General features: G+C 44.3%; 1 protein-coding gene across 1 annotated transcript in view; it reads right to left on the bottom strand.

Moving 5' to 3' along the window:
• Positions 1-597: 597 nt before the first annotated feature.
• Positions 598-25,933, bottom strand: part of BLVRA (biliverdin reductase A) — a 58,994-nt gene continuing 33,658 nt past the window's right edge. Inside the window, exons 3-7 of the mRNA XM_082259515.1 lie at positions 17,990-18,109; positions 6,745-6,842; positions 6,525-6,632; positions 2,227-2,398; positions 598-966 (exon numbers count right to left, since the gene is read on the bottom strand). Coding sequence (XP_082115641.1) covers positions 711-966; positions 2,227-2,398; positions 6,525-6,632; positions 6,745-6,842; positions 17,990-18,109 — 754 coding nt within the window. The 3' untranslated portion in view covers positions 598-710. The remainder of the gene's footprint in view (positions 967-2,226; positions 2,399-6,524; positions 6,633-6,744; positions 6,843-17,989; positions 18,110-25,933) is intronic.

Here is a 25,933-nt window from a genome sequence, read left to right as displayed (position 1 = left end):
TTCAGCTACCCCAGCGGCTATACCATTCAGGCATGGTAAGAACTTGTTTAAGCCAAGCTGGCCCAAACTAAGTATTTAAAGTGAAATGAAACCTGGAGTTCTTTAGTGAGGATAATGAAAGTTATCTGTCCATCCTCGGGACAACTTCAATGTACTTTTTGGCCAATGAAAATAAGTTAAGTATCCATGGTTAAGTGCTTCCCTTTTCTCCATAATATTCTTGTATTGTATCATGTAAGCCATTGATTAATGTGAAAAGTTTGGAGTATATGTGGTACCCTTTATTTTATTGTTCCTTCTTATAACTCGGTGTATAAACATGTGGCTTTTAGAACCATTAGAAGGGTACAAAGCCTGAAGAAGGGACAGAACAAGGTGCCGAAAGCTTGCACCTTTATTAACTTAAGTTAGCTGGTTAGCTAAAAAAAAGGCATCACATGAACTCCAAATGTTCTTCTTTTCTTTATAGAAATGTATTGCATTGCTATATTCCAGTGTACTATAAAACAAAAACACTCATGATGAACCTGTGGGTGAATCACTACATGACCTGTTTCCACAGGATAGTCACAGACAATGCCCAATAAGCCTTTTTTGGCTACGTTTTTACTTTGTGTCTGTAGAAATCATAAGTGCAAGAAACCTAAGCGTATAATTTAATTGAGCAGCATTAATCAATACCCTTAATAGCAGTTAATACAGCCACTGTTTCAGAGCTTACAATGCTGCTTAATTTCCTCGGCTAAATCAATGCAGTGCAGAATGCGTTTCTTCTCAGCTGCCAGTTGTTCTTTAGGTACTTGACCCAACAGCTTTTGTACAAAAAGGTTCTGATCCTGCATAAATGGCCCAACAGACCCTCTACCGGATGGAGGCAAACTATCTAGAACTCCATTTGTAAATTTAAAGTTGATTTTTTTCTCTCTCTTCATGCCAGGGTCTCTTTCTTCAATCCAAGTTAATGGCCTGAAAATACAAAAGCACATTTATATTTACTGCACTGGAAGATAACCAAATAGGACTACAAAAGATTCTTTGCACTAACAGGAGTCAAACCACTTAGGATGATAGAAGTTTACTTTGGCACAAAACAAGTACAGTAAGAACACACATTAGTACACAGTGCTAAAGAGACGTATTTTAAAATCCCAATGTTTTTCAATCTAGAAGTTAGAAAATGAACATCTGAATGCTTGACATAAGCAGCACCACTACAGTTTCCTTTTCAGCAGTTTTCAAAAATAAAATCAAAACATTTAAAGAAGTTGTAAACTCTCCATGATGACTTTCCATCATATAAATTTCTGATAAGCACTTTACTAATCACATTGTGTAAAATCATTCTAACCTTCCCCTTTCTCTTATAATCTGTCCTTTTTCTTTTCCTGACGTCACCGGCGCATGCACAGATATTCCTCTGTTTACGGCACGCTCATCGTGTCGTCAGTCCTTTCATTACATGCCGTGGGTCTGACATTTCCCATCTACGGCATTGGACTGAGATACCGTGATATTTCCCTTTCACAAGTTCCTGAAACAGCCCATGTGACTCGCAACGTCACAGGGGGTGTAAATGTCAGCCGCACAGTACAGCAAACAGGAGCCGAGAGCCGACACGGTTGCCATAGTAACTGCCACTAAAACGAGGCTTGACTATGTGACTACTGAGCATGTGCGAGATTACAGCCAGGACAAGAAGAAAGGGCGGAAGTAGAGTCAGAAGATATTTGCTGTCATGGCGCTGGCTTCTCACAAACAGGAAGATTTTACAAAACACGAAAAAACAAGTAAGAGACATATGAAGGGGTATAACATTAATGCAGAATAGTTTCTAAAGCCTTACTGTACTGTCTTTATTAAGAAGAAGCTTTTGATGGGCAGAGTTTACTTCCTCTTTAAAAGAGTCAGGCCAAAAACTGAAATGTTTGAAAAAAATGAATTGATGTTCCCTAAAGAAGTCTCCAAAAGGAAAAACAATACTGTAGGAGGACAGTTGGGAGCTACAATACCAAAAGTATTGGTACGCCTGCCTTTACACGCACATGAACTTTAATGGCATCCCAGTCTTAGTCTGTAGGGTTCAATATTGAGTTGGCCCACCCTTTGCAGCTAGAATAGCTTCAACTCTTCTGGGAAGGCTGTACACAAGGTTTAGGAGTGTGTCTATAGGATCTCGAAAAGGTGAGTATACCTTGCTATGCAACTTACTACTAAATTCTCACTCACTTGTTATTTGCTGTAACAAAGTGTGCAGTGAGCTTGGTGTACTTTTCTCCTGAATTTTCTTCTTGGGTAGCAGAGGTAACAGTCAACTCTCCAAAAAGGTCAACCAGCCAGGTCGCCCGGGCTATGCCACTAAATGCAGTGAATCCTGAACGCTGCTTATCTAGAGGTCCACCTAAGAATAAGAATAAAAAAAAAAAAGAAGCATTAAAACAAACAAAGCTATCCCAATTAATCTGAAATCACAACTGTACTTTTGGGACAATTGTTATTTAAACCAACCCCCTAGAGTGAAGCCGACCCTGTCCAACATTTGCCTTAGATCCACGGTACTGCTCTGCCCAAAATGTCACAGACTTTCTGCAAAAATCTCCACTTCTTCCCTTGCAGGTACAGCGCATAGTATATAATGCTCCAAAATTTTCAGCTACCCTTCTGATTAGGCCCTATACTATACAAATCTAAATCGTTCTACCCGTACTAACCAGAGGAGAAGAAAGACATACACTTTTAACAGGGCAAGGAAGGTCTTTGTAGCATGGGAATGTAGGACAGCTTATTGCCGCAAGCATGGCCCTTCACTCTCCCAGTCGAATGTTGCACAGAAGGACACAAAAGGTTAAAAACAAGTCATAGGCAGTACTTACACTTGTATTCAAAAATCTGCTTTTTAATAAACGGCTTTTGCTATTGCCTTTTTTTCATATCTGCCTCAAGTTTAGCCCTCCATACTTTTATTATGGTATTAAGCATCAAGATTTGCAGATTGGGCACTAGAAGGCACTTGTAGTGGTTCAGTGTAAGAAACCTGTCTCTCTCCTACATAGGGAGTGCACTAAGGAGTAGAGCACAGCCACTGTATACCACTGTAATACAGGAAGCAGAGCCTGTATTGTATGTAACGAGACAACATGGCTGCCCACATGCTCATATATAATTATAAATAGGATCAGGATTTTTAAAAACATGTTGATAAGATTATGTACAGCAAAACGGTCTTGTTTATTCATTTATTTAAAAAAAAAACATTAATGCAGACCTAAGGTTATTTTTTTATGCAAACACTCTGAAAGTGCAAGTTAAAAAACAGGTCCAAGCATACATACTTGTAAAGCTTTGTACATTATGACTGTCCCAGAAGGTCTCTGATCTGCTCTATAGGCACAGTGCAGAACCTAGGATCACCTACCAAAACAAAATAGAACTCCGCCTTTGCCACCCAGGAAGATATAAATGGTGCATCCAAGTCCTGAAGAAGTGGCTTTTCAGTGAAACGCTTAGACATTACATTCTTGTTAGGGCGCATCCTGTATAGGAGCCTTGTATTTTATCTACGGTATGTATTAAAAGTCGGATGCTTTCGGCAAATGTTTTTTTTAACTAAAAAGTGCATATAGAATAAAATATTTTTATGCTTTGTTGATTCTTTGATGTTGTATATAATTTGTTGGGTGGCCATTTTATTTTGCTATATTGGTACATGCATATCTTGGGATGATGCATCCAGGATATTTTTATGTAGGTGTTTTTTTGTATGATGATAATTCCACTGTTTATGGATCCAGGACATACTGTATTTGATACTTTATCACCATTTTGCTTCAGCTCTTCTGGGTGAACAGCTCAGAGGTCCTAGGTTGCCACACCTCCTTCTTAGTATATGTCTTAATGCACTTATATTTGCATAAAGAACAAAAGACCATTACTGCTCAAAACAGTGTGGCACCTCCCAGTCCTGTCCTTTGTTCTTCCTTCTCATATAATGGACAGCTGCATCTTTAGGACAAGTGGAGTATGGTTGTGCAGGGAGGATTGGACAGGAATAGAACTTTCCTGGTATCTTGCAAAGAATAAAATGAATAATTCATATGGAGAACTTGCTGTGAGGGGGAATGATTACATGTCTTCCCCCAAATGGTAACACCCCTAATCACCCCCAACAAATGCTAATGAACAGACTAGGCGAGACGGCATATGAAAACTATGACGTATGAATAATGCAAAAGGTAACAAAGATTTTAACCACTTGCCGACTGCTCACTAGAGCTCTACTGCGGCAAAGTGGTTCGTTATCGTCTGGCGACGTAGACCTACGACGCAAAACACTCCCCTCTCTCGGCGGCGCGTGCGCGCCACCGGAGGCTCGCTCCCGCTGTATTCAGTCACAGCGGGAGTTGGGCCAGGGGAGGAGCAGCGGCGATCGCCGCTGCTCTTCCCCGATCATCGGGGAATCGAGTGTGGAGATCCGCCCGCTTGTGTAAACAAAGCGGGCGGATCTCCTAAGTGACAGGCAGGGTCAGATTGCAGGGTTCAGCATAGCTGAACCTGCGATCTGTCCTTGTGTCTCATAGACCCCTCCCTCCACACACGTCAGTAAGCACCAGGCATACATTAACCCCTCCCTCTCCAATAAAATTAACCCCTTCCCTGCCAGTGTCATTTTACAGTAACAGTGCATATATATAGCACTGATTACTGCAGTAATGTCACTGGTACCCCCAAAAGTGTCAAAAATGTCAGTCAAGGTTCCGATCTGTCCGCCGCAATGTCGCAGTCCCGCAAAAAAAATCGCAGATCGGCGCCATTACTCGTAAAAAAAAAAAAAAACACCAAAAATGACAGAAATCTTTCCCTTAGTTAGTAAACGCAATAACGTTTGCGCAAACCAATCAAAATACGCTTATTTTTTTTTTTACTAAACATAGGTAGCAGAAAAAAAACTTGGCCAAAAATTTAAAAAAAATTTAGATTTTTACATTTTTTTGGGGGGGGGGAATTTCATATAAAAAAATGTGAAAATATTATTTTTTCAAAATTTACGCTTTTTTTTGTTTATAGCGCAAAAAGTAAAAATCGCACAGGTGATCAAATACCACCAAAAGAAAGCTCTGTTTGTGGGAAAAAAAGGACGTAAGTTTCGTTTAGGTACAGCGTGTCACGACTGGACGTAAGACAGCAAAATCCTCCGGTGGTAAAGTGGTTAAGGTATGTATGCATGCTTGCACCATTTTTAGAATTTAAAACTTACAATTTCAGTGTTTGCATTAAAAAATGCCTTTAATACCTGTTGAATTTAAATCCCAATGCCAGAGAGAGAAAAAATGCTAATTTATGTGCAGCCCAATGACTGCAAAAGAAGCATTTTTTTTATTTCCCCCAATGTTCAGTCTAAAAGCTGAACTCCAGGCACAAGTGTGAACTTTAATTTAAATATTTATATATATATATTTATTAAATATATATCTTTTAGATTGTAAGCTCGAATCAGCAGGGCCCTCTGATTCCTCTTGTTCCAAATTGTATTGTAACTGTAATGTCTGCCTTAATTTTGTTAAGCGCTGCGCAAATTGTTGGCGCTATATAAATTCTGTATAATATAATAATAGTAAATATATTCCTTAATAGCAATAAATCATAATAAATGTCTTTGCAAACTCAGATATCACCTTGTAAAAGTAACATTACATAACCTTTGCATACAGCTGGTCTGTGATAAGGGCATAACAGGCCCCACCCACTACAGGCTGCCTGCATACAACAACACCAATGGGCAGAGACAAGGCCAGTTACCCTTCACAAGTAGAGAGAGCAGCAGTGAACGGTCTTGGAACTACTGCACAAAAGGTAAAGTTTCAGACCAAATTACTGCACAGATCTGGAAGAAATACATAAAGCACAGCAAGATTCAATGAAGAATCTTTCCGTGTATCTTTCCTTGAAACTCCTTTTATATTCAGACAATATTTGCATAACCCGGAGTACAGCTTTAAGTTTCACAATGAGGAGTTTTTCAAGCGATTTTGCGTTAAAAAATAAAATAAATAAAAGCACCTGAAAAGCAAGAAAAATGCTTCCCATTAAAATCAATTCATGCTTTCACACTGGGGCAGTGCGCTGAAAAAAATCCTGCATGCAGCATCTTTGGAGAGCTAAAAAAAAGCGCCTCTAAAGTGCATGAAGAGCGCATGAAAAGCATCTCATGTTTGAGTCACGTGTCCTTTAAAAAAAGAAACGCACTACAAACACCTTAAAAAGCGCTCAGCGTTTTATTGGCAGTTTTGAAGCAAACTAGGGTGAAAGGGGCCTAAGTAAGGTGCATAGAAAATATACATTAGAATGGACCATACTTGAAGATCCTATATATAAAGGTTATGGAAATAAACATGGTGCAATGGACATCTAATACTTTAAGGCACATTATTTAAAAAAAAAAAAAATGTAACTCTTTGATTAGGAGTGTTAGGCAAAACCACAGTACTGTACCTACAAACTGAACATAATATATATGAATGTGGTCTCACCTGTGAAATGGAGGACTCCTTCCTCAAGTGTCTTCCCATCCACTTCATTTTTCAGTGCTCTGTATTCCTCTGTAAGAAGCTCGATGTGCTCAACGTGTAAGACTTTCCCTGCAGGACAAGGAAGAGTTAAATTGCATCCAATTGAAGATTATTAATAAAAATGGTATTATCCACTTTGTTATGGCAAATTTCATGAATTTACAGTAATGCATCTCCTCACCTTTTTGTTCTGCCAGCTGCCACAATTCACGTGCGGCTTGTGCAGAAAGAGCCATTGGGTACTCAACAAGAACATGTTTTCCTGCTTCAAGGAAGCGCCTATTAGAGAATACAAAGGGATTAAAAACATGCTAAACTTTATTTTGCTTTGTAACTGCTATCTCAATGTACTATTGTACTATGTATTATTTAATAAAAATGCTTGCCTAACTAAAGAAATCGTATACAGTATCACACTTTCAGCTCAACTCTGGGATCCCCCCTTGCAGCCCCTAATCTTCCCCCCTCCACTTTAAAGATTCACATGACCCTATATTTTGCTTCTGCACTGTTCTTTGCATTATTGTATGTGATACAGAGATGCTGTTGTGATGTCCTGCACTCACAGGATATTTTCAGTCTTCCAGAGGACTGAGGATATCTAGTGGTGGAAAATAAAGATACCAGGTGACAACACCAGAGAGGAAGGGAGTATCGCAGCTGTTTTTTTCTTTTATCTGCAGGGGCACCATTTATTAACCACTTGCCGACCGCCCACCGTAATATTACTGCGGCAGGGCGGCTTGGCTGCGTCCAGTCACATAGAACTACGTGACTGGAGTGCATGCGGTTTTGGCAGCTCTCGTGCTCCTGCTGTGTTTAGACACAGCGGGAGGCGGGCCGCGGGAGGAGCAGCGGCGATTGCCGTTGTCCTTCCGCAATCGTCCGGGAAACAGAGAGAAGACCCTCCTGCTTATGTAAACAAAGCAGGCGGATCTTCTCTCAGACAGGCAGGGACAGATCAGCAGTTTCAGCTAAGCTGAAACTGCGATCTGTCTGTGCCTGTCACAGAACCCCCCACACAGTGAGTAAGCATATTAGGCATACATTAACCCCTTTGATCACCCCCAGTATTAACCCCTTCCCTGCCAGTGTCATTTATACAGTAACAGTGCATATTATTTAGCACTGATTACTGTAGTAATGTCACTGGTCCCCAAAAAGTGTCAAAAATGTCAGTTAGGGGTCCGATCTGCCCCCCGCATTGTCGCAGTCCCACTAAAAATCACAGATCGCCGCCATTACTAGTAAAACAATAAAAAGGACATACATCTTTCCTGCAGTTATTAGATGCGATAACTTTTGCGCAAACCAATCAAAATAACGGAATTTTTGTAAAATCTTACCTGTAAAATTCCTTTCTCTGAGTCCTCCGACAGTCGCCGCCCACTTCATATTCATCACCAATGGGGTTATGTCCTTTATTCCGTAGGAGTAGCTAGGCAATAGAATATGTTAGTACAAAGACTTTTTAACATATCCCACCCCCAGGGGGTGGTCCCCTCAGTACATAACCCTCCACTTCCTGTATCCAACTCAGTTTCAGTGGAATAGCAGTAGAGAGTACATCAAAACCCCAAAAGAGGGGCGGGGGCGGCGACTGTCGGAGGACTCAGAGAAAGGAATTTTACAGGTAAGATTTTACAAAAATTCCGTTTTCTCTTACGTCCTCCGACAGTCGCCGCCCACTTCATATTCATCACCAATGGGGATGTCCCAAAGCAGTGTAAACATGAGGGGTGGGAAGAACACAGCCGCGCCCAAGGCAACGCCATCTCCCCATCAGAGAAAGGAACCTTACCAAAGGAAGGAAACCAGTTGGGCATAAGAACAAAACACTCGCTCAACAGGAGCAAGAAAACCCAGGGAAAAAACAAAAATCCCAAAAAGCCAAAGAACCCGTAACAAGGGCTCTAGGAAACTGCCGCACTAAGAACCTTGCGGCCAAAGGAAGCATCAGTCGATGCCTGAACATCTACTCTGTAGAATATCGTGAAAGTGTGTATGGTCGACCAAGTCGCCGCCTCACACACCTGGGCCACAGAGGCCCCATGATGACAGGCCCAAGACGTACTCAGAGATCTGGTAGAGTGCGCCTTCACAGGTACAGGGGGAACTTTCCCCCCCAAAGCATAGGCCTGATCAATGGTCCATCTGATCCATTTGGCGATTGTAGAAGCCGACGCCGCCATGCCCTTCCGAGAACCTCCCGGAAGGACAAACAAGGCATCCGACTTGCGAGAAGACTCAGTCGATGTGAAATAGACTCTAATCGCCCGGACAACATCCAAGGAGTGAAGCAACACCTCCGTCGGATGCTTCGGCTTCGCGCAAGGCGAAGGTTTGACAATGTCCACATTGAGATGAAAGTCCGAAACCCTTTTTGGAAGAAAAGAAGGGTTAGGTCGCAAGACCACCTTGTCCAAATGCACAACCAGACACGGAGACTTGCAGGACAAGGCTGCCGGCCCCGACACTCGACGAGTCGAGGTGATAGCCACCAAAAAGGCGACCTTCTTGGATAACAAAGACAGCGAGATCTCCCTGAACCTTTCAAAAGGAGCACGCTGCAATACTGATAGAACTAGATTCAAGTCCCAAGGGGTAAGAGGGTCCCTCCTAGGAGGGATCAGATGACGTACCCCCCGCACAAAAGTGCTAACCAAAGAATCAGATGCCACAGGCCGTCGAAAAAGAACGGCCAAAGCAGACACCTGACCCTTGATCGTGGCCAGCGCCAGACGCTGGTCAACACCCGTCCGAAGGAAGGGCAACACCCTAGACACCGAACAAGTGTCAGGAGAGAAACCCCTGGATTCGCACCAGGCAAAATACGCCTTCCAAGTACGGTAATAAACCTTCCCCGAGGAAGACTTCCTCGCATTTATTAAGGTGTGAATGAACTCAGGGGAAAGACCCCTGTGCTGCAGGACCTCGGTTTTAACAGCCAGGCCGTCAAGGCCAGCGACTGTAAAGCAGGATGGAAGATCGGTCCTTGCGACAAAAGATCCTCTCGAAGAGGCAGACGCCACGGGGCGTCGATTGCCAGATTTACGAGGCCTGCGTCCCAGGACCGGCGAGACCAGTCCGGTGCCACAAGAATCACCGTGGTCGGTTCCGCGAAGGAACCTGGACAGCAATTGAATCGGCGGGAACGCATACATCAGTTGGTACTGATGCCACGGGGCAACCAACGCGTCAGACGCGTCTGCCCGAGGATCGCACGTCCTTGCCACGAACCGTGGTACTTTGTAGTTCAGACGAGACGCGAACAGGTCTACCTCCGGAAGACCCCACCTCGCGCACAACATCTGGAAGACAGCCGGGTGAAGGGACCATTCTCCCTGGTCCAGGGTTCGACGGCTCAGATAATCCGCCTGCCAAATTTTCACCCCCGGAATGTGACCTGCCGATATTGCCGGGACATGCGTCTCGGCCCAAGACAGAATCGCGGCCACTTCTCGAGCCGCCCGGGCACTCCTGGTGCCCCCTCGGTGATTGAAGTAAGCCACCGCCGTGGCATAGTCCGTCTGCACCCGAACCGGGTAGCCGTGAAGATTGTCCATCCAACGACGAAGACAGAGGAGTATCGCTCGCAGTTCCAGAACGTTGATCGGAAGGGAGGATTCCTCCGTCGACCAAACACCCTGGGTGGACAGAACGCCCAGAACACCACCCCAGCCCGACAGGCTGGCGTCCGTGGTGATCACCGTCCACGAAAGGGGACGAAAAGACTTGCCCCCCGATACTGAGGGGGATAGAAGCCACCACAGAAGATCCCTTCTGGTCTGAGAACTCAATGACATCTGGAGATCCAGAGACTGCGGACGCCCGTCCCACTTGGACAATATCTCCGCTTGGAGATCCCGTGTGTGAAACTGGGCGAAGGGAAATCGCCTCGAAAGCCGAGACCATCAATCCCAGACACCGCATGCACGTCCGAAAGGACGAAGATGGAACGTCCCTGAGGGACCTGACTGCCTCCTGAAGAGCTGCGAGTTTTTCTTCCGGCAGGAAGACGTACGCCTGGACAGAGTCCAGAATCATACCCAGGTAAGAAACCGAACCGATGGGCACAATGTCGACTTCGGAAAATTGATCGTCCAACCAAACTCCTGCAGAGTCTGCAACGTGACGGACAGATCCTTCTCCAGACTCTGGCTGGTCGCAGACCGAACCAGAATATCGTCCAGATACCCCAGAACCGAAATGCCCTGGGCCCTCAACAAAGCCAGAGCCGGTGCCAGCACTTTGGTGAACACCCTTGGAGCCGAGGCGAGACCAAAAGGCAACGCCACAAATCGGTAATGATCTTCCGCTATGGCGAATCGAAGGTACCTCTGGTGACCCTCGAAAATCGGGATGTGAAGATACGCATCTTGCAAGTCGATGGAAGCCTTGAACTCCCCCGGAACCAGGGCAGCCACCACCGACCGCAGAGATTCCATGCGGAACTTGCGCACCCGCACAAGGCGGTTCAGCGCCTTCAAGTCCAGAATCGGACGCACCTTGCCCTCCTTCCTGGGCACGGTGAGCAGATTGGAAAAGAACCCCCGAAATCTGTCCCAATGAGGCACCGGGACCACCACTCCCTGAGCCCTCAGGTCCTGCACCGCTAGATGCAGGTCCCGCAAACGCTCCGGGGATAACAGAAGACTTGAGGGAAAAAAATCTGCTCTCCGGCCGAGAAAGAAACTCGATCTAGTGGCCAGATCGAACGATTTCCTGTGAAGTGGGTGAGGGCGCCCCTTCAGGCCGCACTGTTGTGGGCCGCAGAACCGGATTGGCCGGACTTTTGCTTACCTGCCCACGGCTTCTTGCGGGAGCCTTGACCCTTGGACTGCTTGTCCCAAAATGTGACCGAAAGGCACGAAAGGACCCCTGAGGGGGCCGAAAGAAAGCATTCTGTTTTCCAGGAGCCGTCTTAGTCTAGTGGGATTGAGGTAAGAGCGTGCTCTTACCCCCCATGACCCCTTTAATTAGGCCATCCAGGGATTCGCCAAAAAGGCGAGAACCATCAAACGGCAGATTGGCCAAGGTCTTACGTGAAGATTGATCCACAGACCAACACTTCAACCAAACCAGGCGGCGAGATAACACCGCCACACTGTGTACACGTGCAGCCAACGGAACCATATCCAGGTCCGCATCACACAAATACATGACACCCTGGTGGATTTGATCCACCATATCCAAAGTCGCCTGGGAGGCAGAATCAGCCACCAGGACACGCCTAAGCACCTGCGTCCAGTTCGCGACCGCCTGGGCCGCCATAAGTGAAGCAATAAAGCTTTCAACATAGAACCCATAATAGAATAGGTACGACGGGCAAAGGACTCCATCCTCTTGTCCGTGGCATCCCGGAACACCGGGGTGTCTGCAGCAGGAATCGCAGTGGACTTGTTCAAAACTGCTAACGCCTGGTCCACCGGAGGTGGGACACACCAACGCCCATCAGTAGCGGGCGTAAAAGGATAGCGCAGCTTAAACCTACTTGGTACAGCAAAAGGTTTGCGCATAGTACGCCATCGTTCTTTCACAGCGCGCTGAAAATCATCAGTGCATGGAAACATCTGCGATGATATGCGCCTTTTCTGCGTCCCATAAGCCGCCAAGGCAGCTGGAGGACATGTTTCCTCCTCCAAACGCAGAGCTTGCTTGATAGAAGCAACCAATTCATCCATGAGCGCAAGCTCTTCAGACGAGCCAGGGGGAGAATTATCAACCCCCTCTACCTCAGCCTCCATTACTGACCCTATAAGGTCCCGGGAGGAACGAGACCCCGATAAGGAGATCTCTGCCCCAGCAGCCCCAGTACCATCACCCTCTTGAAACAGAGGAAATTGAAAACTCTGGGCCTTTTAGAGGATTGAGCAACCACCAGCATTTGCACCTGAGTCGCAAGGCTAGCCACAATCGCAGCCAAATCCCCCCCCGGGGGGGGGAAAACGCAGTCCCCCGGCTTCCCCCTAAATTGGCAGGAAACTAGTATTCCTGAAAATCCATGCCCTTGTAGCAGCAAAAATAAATGGGTGACCGCCCCTTTAAGAGAGCGCTGCGATCGTAGCCCACTCACACTAAGCATCCCACACAAGGGACCCCCACAGGGACAAGTATACCAAGGCAGGGTACAGGGAATAAAAAGAAATGAACCTGGAGAGATCGGTGCTGCTGCTGCTGCCTGCGGTGCTCCTGAAGGAAAGGAAATGCTGGCATACAGGGCGCTCTATGAAAGCCTATGGAGGCTACAAGAAAATGGCCGCCATGCATGTAAAACATGCGGCCGGAGCGATCGCAGTCAAAATGGCGCCGTTTGGCGCCGAAACCGCCGCTCCCACACCCCATGAGGGAGAAGTAAAACACACCATCTGCCCAAAAAAGGAACATGGTAAACCGCCGCAGCGGCGCTGTAATGTGCCCCAAGCATGAGAAACTCAAGCCCCACAGCACACAGCCGTTCACACAGACAGAAAACTGACACAGAGTGCAGCCAGCCCCCCCTCCTGCAGCCCACAGCATGCAATGTGAGAGATAGGGAAACAGTAATAGTGTGAACACAGGGCAAGGTACACAGTCCCAGACTGACACCCCCCAGACAGACAGGTCCCCACATAAATACACTTACCTCTCACATGGCGTGGGGGACCCGCACAGGCGAACAAACCGCTGCACATGAGGCAGGGAGAGTCGCATCCAGGACGCATCAGAAGGTGGGTTGAGAAACCGCACAGCGTCCAGTGAGGTAGCCACCTCACCTAGCATCCCTGCACGGAACAGGGATGGGTCGTTCAGATAACTCAGGAGCGATACCTGACTGAACGCTCGATGGCGGGCTGAGAAGCCACTGACCCACAGCCTGCTACCAGGGGGGTCAGCCCGAGACGCAGCCCGCATGATCCTCTTCATCAGAAGAACTAACTAACGCTGGTAAAATAACAGCTAACAAGAAAGAGAGAAAAAACTCAAATAAAATCCAAAGAAAGGAAAGAGAGCTGAGACAAGGTGCCCCAGCACAGAAACTTCCAGCTACTCCTGACAGCTAGACAAATGAAACTGAGTTGGATACAGGAAGTGGAGGGTTATGTACTGAGGGGACCACCCCCTGGGGGTGGGATATGTTAAAAAGTCTTTGTACTAACATATTCTATTGCCTAGCTACTCCTACGGAATAAAGGACATAACCCCATTGGTGATGAATATGAAGTGGGCGGCGACTGTCGGAGGACGTAAGAGAAACGCTTATTGCGATTTTTTTTTTTTTTACCCAAAATATGTAGCAGAAAACAAATTGGCCTAAAATGTTAAAAAATTTTGATTTTAAATTTTTTTTGGGAATTTCCTATAGTAGAATGTGAAAAATATTGTATTTTTTCCACAATTGTTGCTCTTTTTTGTTTATATCGCAAAAAAAAAAAAAAAAAAAAATCGCAGAGGTGATCAAATACAACCAAAAGAAAGCTCTATTTGTGGGAAATAAAGGACTTAAATTTATTTTGGGTACAGCGTCGCATGACCGCGCAATTGTTCGTTAAAGTAACGCAGTGCCGAATCGCAAAATAGGGCCTGGTCAGAAAGGGGGTAAAAGCTTTCCGGGGCTGAAGTGGTTAAAGTTTCACCAGAAGTTGCACTTTAAATAGTGCAATAGTTAATTGTCCCATATTGGAAAATTTGTTTAATAGTGTTCTGAGTTTACTGATGTATTGTATAGATCTTAAGATCTTGAAAGAACCTTCCGCAAAGATACATGAGTGCTACCACTGCTGACTTAGGAGTACCTGAGGAGGAAAGCTCCAGGGCTGTCATGCTGATCCTTCCCTTACTGCTTGGTGAGGTACTGACTAGGAGCAAGTGTGTGTCAGATGTCATTACTCACTAGTAAAGTATAACAGCCCAGAGCTTGCATCTTACAGCTCCCAAAAAGGTACATACTGACAGGTGTCATTTGAAAGTCTGATACAACAGTTCATGTTGGGGCACATTAACTATATTAGGAATAAAGATTATTTAAAAAAAAAATATATTAGGAGATGGGCATCACTAGTTGGAGTACATGCTGTGATCGCCTTGGCGATCCAAGTGGAAGCGGGATAGACAATTGCCCATTTTAAAGATGGGAAACTGCTGGCAAGTGACAGCCAAATCAGCAACATGGTGACTGGCACACAAACTTCCTGGATGGGTAGATGTCTTACCACCAATCATCCTAGCTCTATCCAGATCCCAGAAGGTATTGACCAGCTCTAGACTACTTTATGGTTTACCCAGGATGATTACATTTTCAACATGGTACTAGTCAATAGACTAGACACCAAAAATGTTGCGCAAAAATATATATAGTAAACTGTATATATGATTTTAAACAATATGTATATAAATAATATAGAGATAAAAAAAGTGGTAAAAAGGCGCTGGTGATCTTGGATGTAACGATGACTATATCAGACCTAATTATATTTATCTGATGTAAAATTATATAAATTATTAAGCGATCACATATAAAAACAACTACAAAATCACATGAAATATCATAAGAAATGGTATAAATGCTGGTGGCACATATGTGTGCAATACATATAATATCAAAATTATCAAAATTTATAAAATCAATATTTACTTAAAGTGCAAGTGACACACATCGTGTTTGTGCGAGATCAAATAAAGTTCTTGTTCGTGCGACAAAAAAATGATAATATATACCATATATTAATATTTGTTGCTTGGATCTTAAGGCTGCATTCACACTTGAGCGTAGCGTTTTTTACCGCGATTTTACCACGATTTTTACCGCGATTTTACCGCGATTTTTTCAGGCGTTTTTCATTGACATCTATCAAAAACGCTGGTAATCAGCCCAAAAAGAAGCTCATGTACTTTTTTCAGCTACAGGCGTTTTGCAAAACGCTCAGATGTGAACAGGGGCCATTTAAATGAATGGGGTTTTACTTGTTGGGCGTTTTGGAAGCGTTTCTTTTGAGCATTTTTGGAGCTGAAAACGCCCAGGTGTGAATGGAGCCTTAGTGCTCCGGTGATTGGGTGTGCCACTCTTTGCTTCTTACCGAATTCAGGTAGGTCACAAGGACCCCAAACGCCTGCGATCCCTTTTTAATTAGGTGGATCAAACCTTACGGACTCTTCCTCTTCACTTTAAATTAGATGTAGCTTTAAACAGAATGTGATGCTCCTTTCTCTCACTCCTCCATTATTTGTACTCATGCAGATAAAAATAGAGCCCATATGTAGGAAGACACATAAAGAGCCAACATAGTGTAATATTGTTAAAGCGGAGTTCCGGGCACAGAAGTCAATTTTCAATAAGCATACCCCCGGGACAGTCAGGGCTAGTACATTCCACAACGGCTAGCCTCTGATCTGTCCCGGTTCGCACTTACCTTTTAGAAGAAATACTTACTTATAAAATTTCTTCCACAGCGTTTCCATCTCTCTTGTGGGCAGCTGAAGCCGGCGCGGTCCTCTTCTGTGTCTTCTTCCGCGTCTTCTTGTCCCAGAATGCGCCTGCACCGGCCCCTCTCGTCACTTCCGGCGCGGCGCCGCATTCCTCCACAGCTTCTGGGCATGCCCAGAAGCTGTTTAGCAGGGGAATGCGGCGTCGCCCGGAAATGACGAGCGGGGCCGGTGCCGTCGCATTGATTCCTGGGAGCTATGACGTTCAGCTCCCAGGAATCATAGCGAGACAGGAAGTGATGGGGTGAGCCGCGGCTCCGAGGGAGGAAGTACTCTGAGGTGAGTATTTACGATCTTCAATTAAAAGGTGAGTGAACAAAAAAAAAAAAAATAACTATCCAATTCCTTTTCAGGTCAGGTCTACCTAGCGGAGGGGCACAAAAAAAAATGTTGTTTTTGTGCCCGGAACTCCGCTTTCATTTATTGAAACTATATGCTAGTTACAACAATTGGCTGCTTACTTTTGGTTGTGCCCTCCTGGCACGCACTGGTGAAGCTGCATTGGATGGCACTGTTTGGGCTGCATTGGAAGGGCATGCATTAGGCTGCAAGTGCCATGCGATCCCCCGGCTGCCGCGGGAGACTTAGCATGCCTGCAGTCAGTGACAGTCACTGCTTCCTGTATAGTTCAAGCTCTGTCACAGGCGGAGTGATATGAAATGCACTCCGCCTGTGACAGGAGCCATACAGGAAGCAGCAGCTCTTCCTCCAGCAGTACCCAACGTCATGACCAGCAGTACCCACCAGCAGTAACCACCAGCAGTAATCGCACCAGAAGTATCCGGCAGCAGTAACCGGCAGCAGTCTGCAAAATAAGTAGAAAAGGTATGTGCATTAGCGTGTGTAAATTGTTGCAATATGTTTTTATATTAACCAGTTGTGTTTTGTCATAATATGTCATGTCCTTGTTCATACATGTATAAATAAGGACATTACATTTTCTGGCTGCCTAAGTCATATGTGCTAGGGGTGCAACTATTCCCCAGCACATAACTGTAAATATCCCAGCATGTGCAGTGTTTCTGACTCCTACCACCATCATCACTTCAAATCACTGAAGTGGTCATGGTGGTTAGAGTGTTTCTTTAATATCTCTCCGTATACTGATTCCATTTCATTTGATCATCTTCTAGTTGTGTTAAATTAGTGCGGGGGGGGGGGGGAGGGGGGGTCGGTGGCGCAGGAAGGACGTTTTATTACTTATCTACCTTAACTATAGTATATATTTTATATGCGGCCCGAGAAAATTTCTCTACACTCAATGTGGCCCAGAGAAGCCAAAAGGTTGGACACCCATGTTTTATAGTATTTATTTATAATGAGACCTGCTATTCTTATATTAGGATATTATTTATACTTTTTACGTGTTGGAGGTTATTTATATACATATTGTTTAAGATCATATATACAGTTTACTATATATTTTTGTGCAACTTTTTTGGTATATATTATTTGCACTGTGTGAGTTAGTGGAGTGTTGCAGCAAATATATCAACACTTGGTTGCTCGTGGGATTTCTTCATCATACAGGCTAGACACCTGCTCTGGTTTTTACCGGTGCCATCATTATTTAACACTTCTTTACAAACTGCCTTGCGTAGTAGTAAGGTACATAAATTGTTTATCGTCATGGATTTGCCGACATTTTATTTCCCATCATGAAAAAGAAAATTAAGTTATAGATTAAAACTGCATAGACACGAGTCCGTTTACACCCACCGGTCCACAGGGCTGAATAAAGGGTCCGATCAGGTCTGCCTAAAAAACTGACAGCTGGACTTCATCTGAGGACTCTTCGTGTGAAAGGGGCCTAAATCAAAAGGAGTCTGTATTCTCTTTTCAAACATGTAATGTTTGGATATGTGAAGTTCTCCATATGATCAAATTAAATAAGGAATAAAAAACACACACACACACACAGAACATTCTGATCTAGTCAATAGAAATCTCCAAAAAATTATTACCTTATACTTTCCTCATGGTTTTGATTGTCCGTGCAAATAAAAGCAGCATCAACATCACTGCGTCCTAGTGCCTCTTCCAGGCCAATTTGTTTCACACCATTATACTCCCCAAGGTCCCTCCTGAAGAATAACATTTTGATGTCAAAAAGGATTTACAAAACACTCAAGTATATTATATGCATATACACAACCAGTTTTTTAACCTTTTAATTTTAAAAATAGAACATTTTATTTCTCCTTACATCTTGTTCAAAAGATCGGTGACAGGCACCACAGGGTAGTGGGGAAGAACCCCTCAACAGGGGACACAGACAGCATTTTATATATATATATATATATATATATATATATATATATATATATATATATATTTTTTTTTTTTTTTTTTCCTTTTTGGACAGAGAGTACAGCAGTAACCGTGTGCTTTCAGTCTCTCGCTCTCTCTCCAATTGAAAGCCTATATGAACTGTACAGATCAAGGTTAGAGGAGTCATACGTCACTGCTATGACTCATTCAGGTTTGTCTGAGGCTTGAGAGGCGTTAATATGCTTAGTTCAGCTTTGCCTGGCTGGTACTATGCTGGATAGAAACTGTAAATATTTAATGTAGATGTAAACCCTAACTGGATGACATTTAGTTTGCTAAAGCAAACAATTACCACTTCTTTTAAAAATTAAAAATTATTTAATTTATCCATTTTCTGTTTTTAACTTTTTTGCAGCTCAGTGCGGTTTCCTTTCCTTTAGTCCCGTTGTATCCCCTTCCTGTCTATATGCACTAACTCCAGCCCTTGCTGTGTATCACTACGTGGCGCATGCTGCCCGATACCAACATTGGGAGAACATGCCTGCACAACTGGTTCAGCACAGTCACCTTTTCCCAGGTATTCGTTTAATAGATGCAGATTTAAAGCGGAGTTCCATTCAAAAGTGGAACTCCGCCGATCTGCTTCCTCCCCCCCCCCTCCAGTGCCCCATTTGGCACCTTTCAGGGGGGAGGAGGGAACGGGTACCTGTTTTTGACAGGTACCCTTCCCCAATTCCTGGGAGACAGCTCCACGGCGCTGTCCCTCGGAAGTTTGGCCCCCTCCTTTTTCCTCCGCCGCTGGGCCAATTAGAAGCGCTTTGCACATGCGGAGTAGGGGACCAGCAGTGAAGCCGAAAGGCTTCACGGCCAGGTTCCCCTACCCTGGACAGCAGCGGCGGCACTCGAGAGCCGATATGTAAATCGGCTTCGGGTGCCGATATCGCGGGCTCCCTGGACAGGTAAGTTCTACTATTTAAAAGTCAGCAACTACAGTATTTGTAGCTGCTGACTTTTAATTTTTTTAAGTGGGGGCGGAACTCCGCTTTAAAAAATATTCTATTTCTGACACTTGTTGTTTACAAGTTGAAATCAGGCATTTTTCACTCTTTGTTATATTGCCATTTGCTAAAATCATTTAAGTTCATTCTTCTTCCTCATGAATGTACACATAGCACCCCATACTGACAGAAAAACACAGAATTGTTGACATTTTTGCAGATTTATTAAAAAAGAAAAACTGAAATATCACATGGTCCTAAGTATTTAGACCCTTTGCTCAGTATTTAGTAGAAGCCCCCTTTTGATCTAATACAGCCAGCAGTCTTTTTGGGAAAGATGCAACAAGTCTTTCACACCTGGATTTGGGGATCCTCTGCCATTCCTCCTTGCAGATCCTCTCCAGTTCTGTCAGGTTGGATGGTAAACGTTGGTGGACAGCCATTTTTAGGTCTCTCCAGAGATGCTCAATTGGGTTTAAGTCAGGGCTCTGGCTGGGCCATTCAAGAACAGTCACGGAGTTGTTGTGAAGCCACTCCTTCGTTATTTTAGCTGTGTGCTTAGGGTCATTGTCTTGTTGGAAGGTAAACCTTCGGCCCAGTCTGAGGTCCAGAGCACTCTGGAGAAGGTTTTTGTCCAGGATATGCCTGTACTTGGCCGCATTCATCCTTCCCTCGATTGCAACCAGTCGTCCTGTCCCTGCAGCTGAAAAACACCCCCACAGCATGATGCTGCCACCACCATGCTTCACTGTTGGGACTGTATTGGACAGGTGATGAGCAGTGCCTGGTTTTCTCCACACATACCGCTTAGAATTAAGGCCAAAAAGTTCTATTTTGGTCTCATCAGACCAGAGAATCTTATTTCTCACCATCTTGGAGTGCTTCAGGTGTTTTTTGGCAAACTCCATGCGGGCTTTCATGTGTCTTACACTGAGGAGAGGCTTCCGTCGGGCCACTCTGCCATAAAGCCCCGACTGGTGGAGGGCTGCAGTGATGGTTGACTTTCTACAACTTTCTCCCATCTCCTGACTGCATCTCTGGAGCTCAGCCACAGTGATCTTTGGGTTCTTCTTTACCTCTCTCACCAAGGCTCTTCTCCCCCGATAGCTCAGTTTGGCCGGACGGCCAGCTCTAGGAAGGGTTCTGGTCGTCCCAAATGTCTTCCATTTGAGGATTATGGATGCCACTGTGCTCTTAGGAACCTTAAGTGCAGCAGAAATCTTTTTGTAACCTTGGCCAGATCTGTGCCTTGCCACAATTCTGTCTCTGAGCTCTTCAGGCAGTTCCTTTGACCTCATGATTCTCATTTGCTCTGACATGCATTGTGATCTGGAAGGTCTTATATAGACAGGTGTGTGGCTTTCCTAATCAAGTCCAATCAGTATAATCAAACACAGCTGGGCTCAAATGAAGGTGTAGAACCATCTCAAGGATGATCAGAAGAAATGGAAAGCACCTGAGTTAAATATATGAGTGTCCCAGCAAAGGGTCTGAATACTTAGGACCATGTGATATTTCAGTTTTTCTTTTTTAATAAATCTGCAACAATGTCAACAATTCTGTGTTTTTCTGTCAGTATGGGGTGCTATGTGTACATTCATGAGGAAGAAGAATGAACTTAAATGATTTTAGCAAATGGCTGCAATATAACAAAGAGTGAAAAATTTAAGGGGGTCTGAATACTTTCCGTACCCACTGTATATATTTTTTTAGCAAAGACTCTGGAGAATAAAATGACGGTCATTGCAATATGTTTGTCACGCGGTATTTGTGCAGCAGTCTTTAACCACTTACTGCAAAGTGACGTAGGGGTACGTCGGCAGACTTTGCGGTGTTATACTGGGGTGATACCTCTAGCTAGAGGCATCACCCCAGTACCATTGTTCAGAGCCGGCAGTCGGCTTTCCGGTGGTAATGCCAACATTTGCAGAACATGCCTCGGGAGCCACTCGGTCGTTACCCTGGCGAGCAGGAGGGGACGTTCCCCCCTCCCGCCGCCTTCCGCGGCTTTGCCCGGGTCTCGCTTCCAAACGGGAGACCCAAGCAACCAGCCGGCATGTCTGCTGGCTGGATGGAGTCCCGATCAAAGCCGGAAGCGGCTTCGATCGGGTCTCCGATGACATAACCCAGAGGCGGTGTCCATGGCGTCACGTCACTCTGCTGCTTAAGGCGGCAAATTAAAAAAACGAGTGTATTCAAAAATGCCGTTTGCGGCGTTTTGAATACATGGAAGTGTAGTGGAGGGGTCTAGGGTCTTTTAGATCCCTCCATAAAGAGTAACTGTCACTGCATATTACTGTCACAAGGGTTGTTTACATTGCTTGTGACAGCAATAAAAGTGATCAGATTTTTTTTTTTTTTAAAAACCTGTGATAAAGTTAAAAAAAAAAAAAAAAAATAGAAATGAAAAAAAAAATTTTTTTAGCCGCCCCGTCAGCTCGCGCACTAAAGAAATTGCATATGGAAATCGAGCCGCAAATGAAATCACTGTTCAAACCACACATGTGAGGTATCACCGCGATTGCCAGAGAGTGAGCAATAATTAAAAAAAAAAAGAGCTACACTCTAACTCTAAACTGGTAACTGTTAAAAATGTTTAAAGCGTCGCCTATTGAGATTTTTATTGACCGTAGTTTGTCGCCATCGCATGGGTGTGTGCACTTTTAAACCGTAACTTGTTGGGTATCTATTTACTCGGCGTGATATCATCTTTTACAATATACAAAAAAATGGGCTAACTTTACTGTTTAGTTTTTTTTAAATGCAGTGAAATGTGATTTTTCGTAATTTTTCCAATTGGGGGTTCTAAGTAGTTTTCTAGGAAATAATACTGATTTTAACTTGTAAACAAAAAGTTTAAGTGGTTAAAAAGGCTTAAGTGGTTAAAACGCAATTATTTTGTAAAAAAAAAACATTTCACTACATTTAAAAAAACTGAACAGTAAAGTTAGCCCTATTTTTTTCTATAATGTGAAAGATGTTACGCCAAGTAAATAGATAGCCAACATGTCATGCTTCAAAATTGCGCACGCTCGTGGAATGGCGACAAACATTTGTACCTAAAAATCTTGTGCTTTAAAGATTTTTACAGGTTACCAGTTTAGAGTTACAGAGAAGGTCTAGGGCTAGAATTATTGCTCTCACTCTAACAATCGCGGCGATACATGTGTGGTTTGAACACCGTTTACCTATGTGGGCGCGACTTGAATATGTGTTCGCTTCTGTGCGTAAGCTTGGAGGGATGAGGCACTTTACATTTTTTTTTTCCCTTTTTATTTTCCCTTTTATTTTGACACTGTCCGTTTTATTCCTATTACAAGGAATGTAAACATCCATTGTAATCGAAATAAGCAGGAGAGGTCCTCATTAATGTGAGATCTGGGGTCAAAAAGACCTCAGATCTCACATCTACATTAAAAAGCAAAAAAAAGAAATTATGAAGAAAAAGCTTGCCCTCACTCGACTTCCTGCCTAGAAGGGGAGAGAACGGGATCTTTTCCCCGCCACCAACGGCTCTGGTAAGCGGCGGGAAGGGGCACCTGTGATCACAAAAGGGACCACTTTTATGAGAAAGAGGACCGCCCAGTAAAAAAATACCAGGGTTATGGGTTATCTGCATGTCCAATTACATTCGCCTGCCCATTGACTCACATTAAGCTTCTGATCAGATCCATTGAAAAAAAAAAAAATAACAGGTGGATCTGATCAGAGCACCCATGTGCAAAAATTCCCTGCATGAATTGCTCTGCCTCAACAGGTACCTTTCCCAAGATCATTCAGCATACTGGAAAAATGCAAAACTTTCAAAATTATATATTAAATAAAATGTATATTTTTTTAAATATATATTTAAATGATACAAACCGATTCCAAAAAAGTTGGGACATTGTACAAATTGTGACTAAAAACAGAATGCAATGATGTGGAAGTTTCACATTTCAATATTTTATTCAGAATACAACATAGATGACATATCAAATGTTTAACCACTTTAATACAGGGCACTTCCCTCCCTTCCTGCCCAGGCCAATTTTCCCCTTTTAGCGCTGTTGCATTTTGAATGAAAATTGCGCGGTCATGCAACACTGTACCTACACCAAATTTATGTCATTTTCCCCCCACAAATAGAGCTTTCTTTTGGTGGTATTTGATCACCTCTGGGTTTTTTCCTTTTTGCTAAACAAATAAAAAAAGACCGAAAAGTTTGAAAAAAAAAAAAAGTTTTTTTGTTTATGTTATACAATTTTGTAAATAAATAAGTTTTTTCCTGCACTGATGAGACTGCACTGACAGGCACTGATGAGGAGGCACTGATGGGGTGGCACTGATGGGGTGGCACTGATGGGGTGGAACTGATATGCGGCACTGATAGGCACTGATATGTGGCACTGATAGGTAGCACAGATATGCAGCATTGGTGGGCACTGATAGGCGGCACTGCTAGGCACTGATAGGCGGCATTGATGGGCACAGATAGGTGGCACTGATGGGCACTGATGGGCACTAATGGGCACTGATAGGCGGCACTGGTGGGCACTGATGGGCGGCACTGATCGGCACTGATGGGCGGCACTGATGGGCACTAATGGGCACTGATAGGCGGCACTGGTGGGCAATAATGGGCACTGGTGGGCGACACTAAAGGATGGCAATGATGGGCACTTGTGGGCAGCACTGACAGGGAGGGCACTGGTGGGCAGCACTGATGGGGAGGGCAATGGGGGGCTCCCTGAGCCCTGATTGCCATCCCTGGTGGCCATAGTGGGCATCCCTGGGGTCATAGTGGGCATCCCTGGTGGATCTAGTGGCATCCCCCCCCGAGGGTCTGCACTGGTAATCAATGATCTGATTACCAGTGCCGACCCCCCCCCCCTGTCAGGGGAGCCGACGATCGGCGCTCCTTTACTCGTGCCTGTCAGGCACGAACTAAGGAAAGCCGATCAACGGCTGTTCCTATTTACTATGTGACCAGCCGTGATTGGACACGGCTGATCACATGGTAAAGAGCCTCCGTCAGAGGCTCTTTACCGAGATCGGAGATGCAGGGTGTCAGACTGACACCTCGCATCACCGATCGCCGCTCTGCGTGCCCCCGGGGGGCGCCCAGAGCTGTGTTATCCTACCGCCGTCATATGACGTCCGGTCAGGATAACACAACCACATTCCCGCTGTCATTTTGTAATAGGGTGGGCGGGAAGTGGTTGAACTGAGAAAATGTATCATTTTAAAGGGAAAAAAAAGTTGATTTTAAATTTCATGGCATCAACACATCTCAAAAAAGTTGGGACAAAGCCATGTTTACCACGGTGTGGCATTCCCTCTTCTTTTTATAACAGTCTGCAAACATCTGGGGACTGAGGAGACAAGTTGCTCAAGTTTAGGAATAGGAATGTTGTCCCATTCTTGTCTAATACAGGCTTCTAGTTGCTCAACTGTCTTAGGTCTTCTTTGTCGCACCTTCCTCTTTATGATGCCCCAATGTTTTCTATGGGTGAAAGATCTGGACTGCAGGCTGGCCATTTCAGTACCCGGATCCTTCTTCTACGCAGCCATGATGTTGTAATTGATGCAGTATGTGGTCTGGCATTGTCATGTTGGAAAATGTAAGGTCTTCCCTGAAAGAGACGACGTCTGGATGGGAGCATATGTTGTTCTAGAACTTGGATATACCTTTCAGCTTTGATGGTGCCTTTCCAGATGTGTAAGCTGCCCATGCCACACACACTCATGCAACCCCAGAGATGTAGGCTTCTGAACTGAGCGCTGATAACAACTTGGGTTGTCCTTGTCCTCTTTAGTCCGGATGACATGGAGTCCCAGTTTTCCAAAAACAACTTCAAATTTTCATTCGTCTGACCACAGAACTGTTTAGATATGGCCTCTTTTTTGGCCTATACAGTTTTAGCCAATAACGGCGAATGGCCCAGTGGATTGTGTTCACCGACAATGTTTTCTGGAAGTATTCCTGAGCCCATGTTGTGATTTCCATTACAGTAGCATTCCTGTATGTGATGCAGTGCCGTCTAAGGGCCCGAAGATCACGGGCATCCTGTATGGTTTTCCGGCCTTGACCCTTACGCACAGAGATTGTTCCAGATTCTCTGAATCTTTGGAGGATATTATGCACTGTAGATGATGATAACTTCAAACTCTTTGCAATTTTTCTCTGAGAAACTCCTTTCTGATATTGCTCCACTATTTTCCGCCGCAACATTGGGGGAATTGGTGATCCTCTGCACATCTTGACTTCTGAGGGACACTGCCACTCTGAGAGGCTCTTTTTATACCCAATCATGTTGCAAATTGGTCTTTCCGCTGTTCCTTATATGTACATTTAACTTTTCCGGTCTCTTATTGCTACCTGTCCCAACTTTTTTGGAATGTGTAGCTCTCATGAAATTCAACATGAGCCAATATTTGGCATGACATTTCAAAATGTCTCACTTTCAACATTTGATATGTTATCTATATTATATTGTATAAATATAAGTTTGAGATTTGTAAATTAGTCCATTCCTTTTTTACTTACAATTTGTACAGTGTCCTAACTTTTTTGGAATTCGGTTTGTATATAAATAATAAAAAAATGTCAACACACTAGCAAATCAAAAAGTACAGGACTATTAATTTCAGAATTCA

The sequence above is a fragment of the Pelophylax lessonae genome (assembly GCF_965119305.1).
Source record: "Pelophylax lessonae genome assembly, chromosome: 5".
Classification (NCBI taxonomy): domain Eukaryota; kingdom Metazoa; phylum Chordata; class Amphibia; order Anura; family Ranidae; genus Pelophylax; species Pelophylax lessonae.
This window is presented reverse-complemented; position numbering and strand designations above follow the sequence as displayed.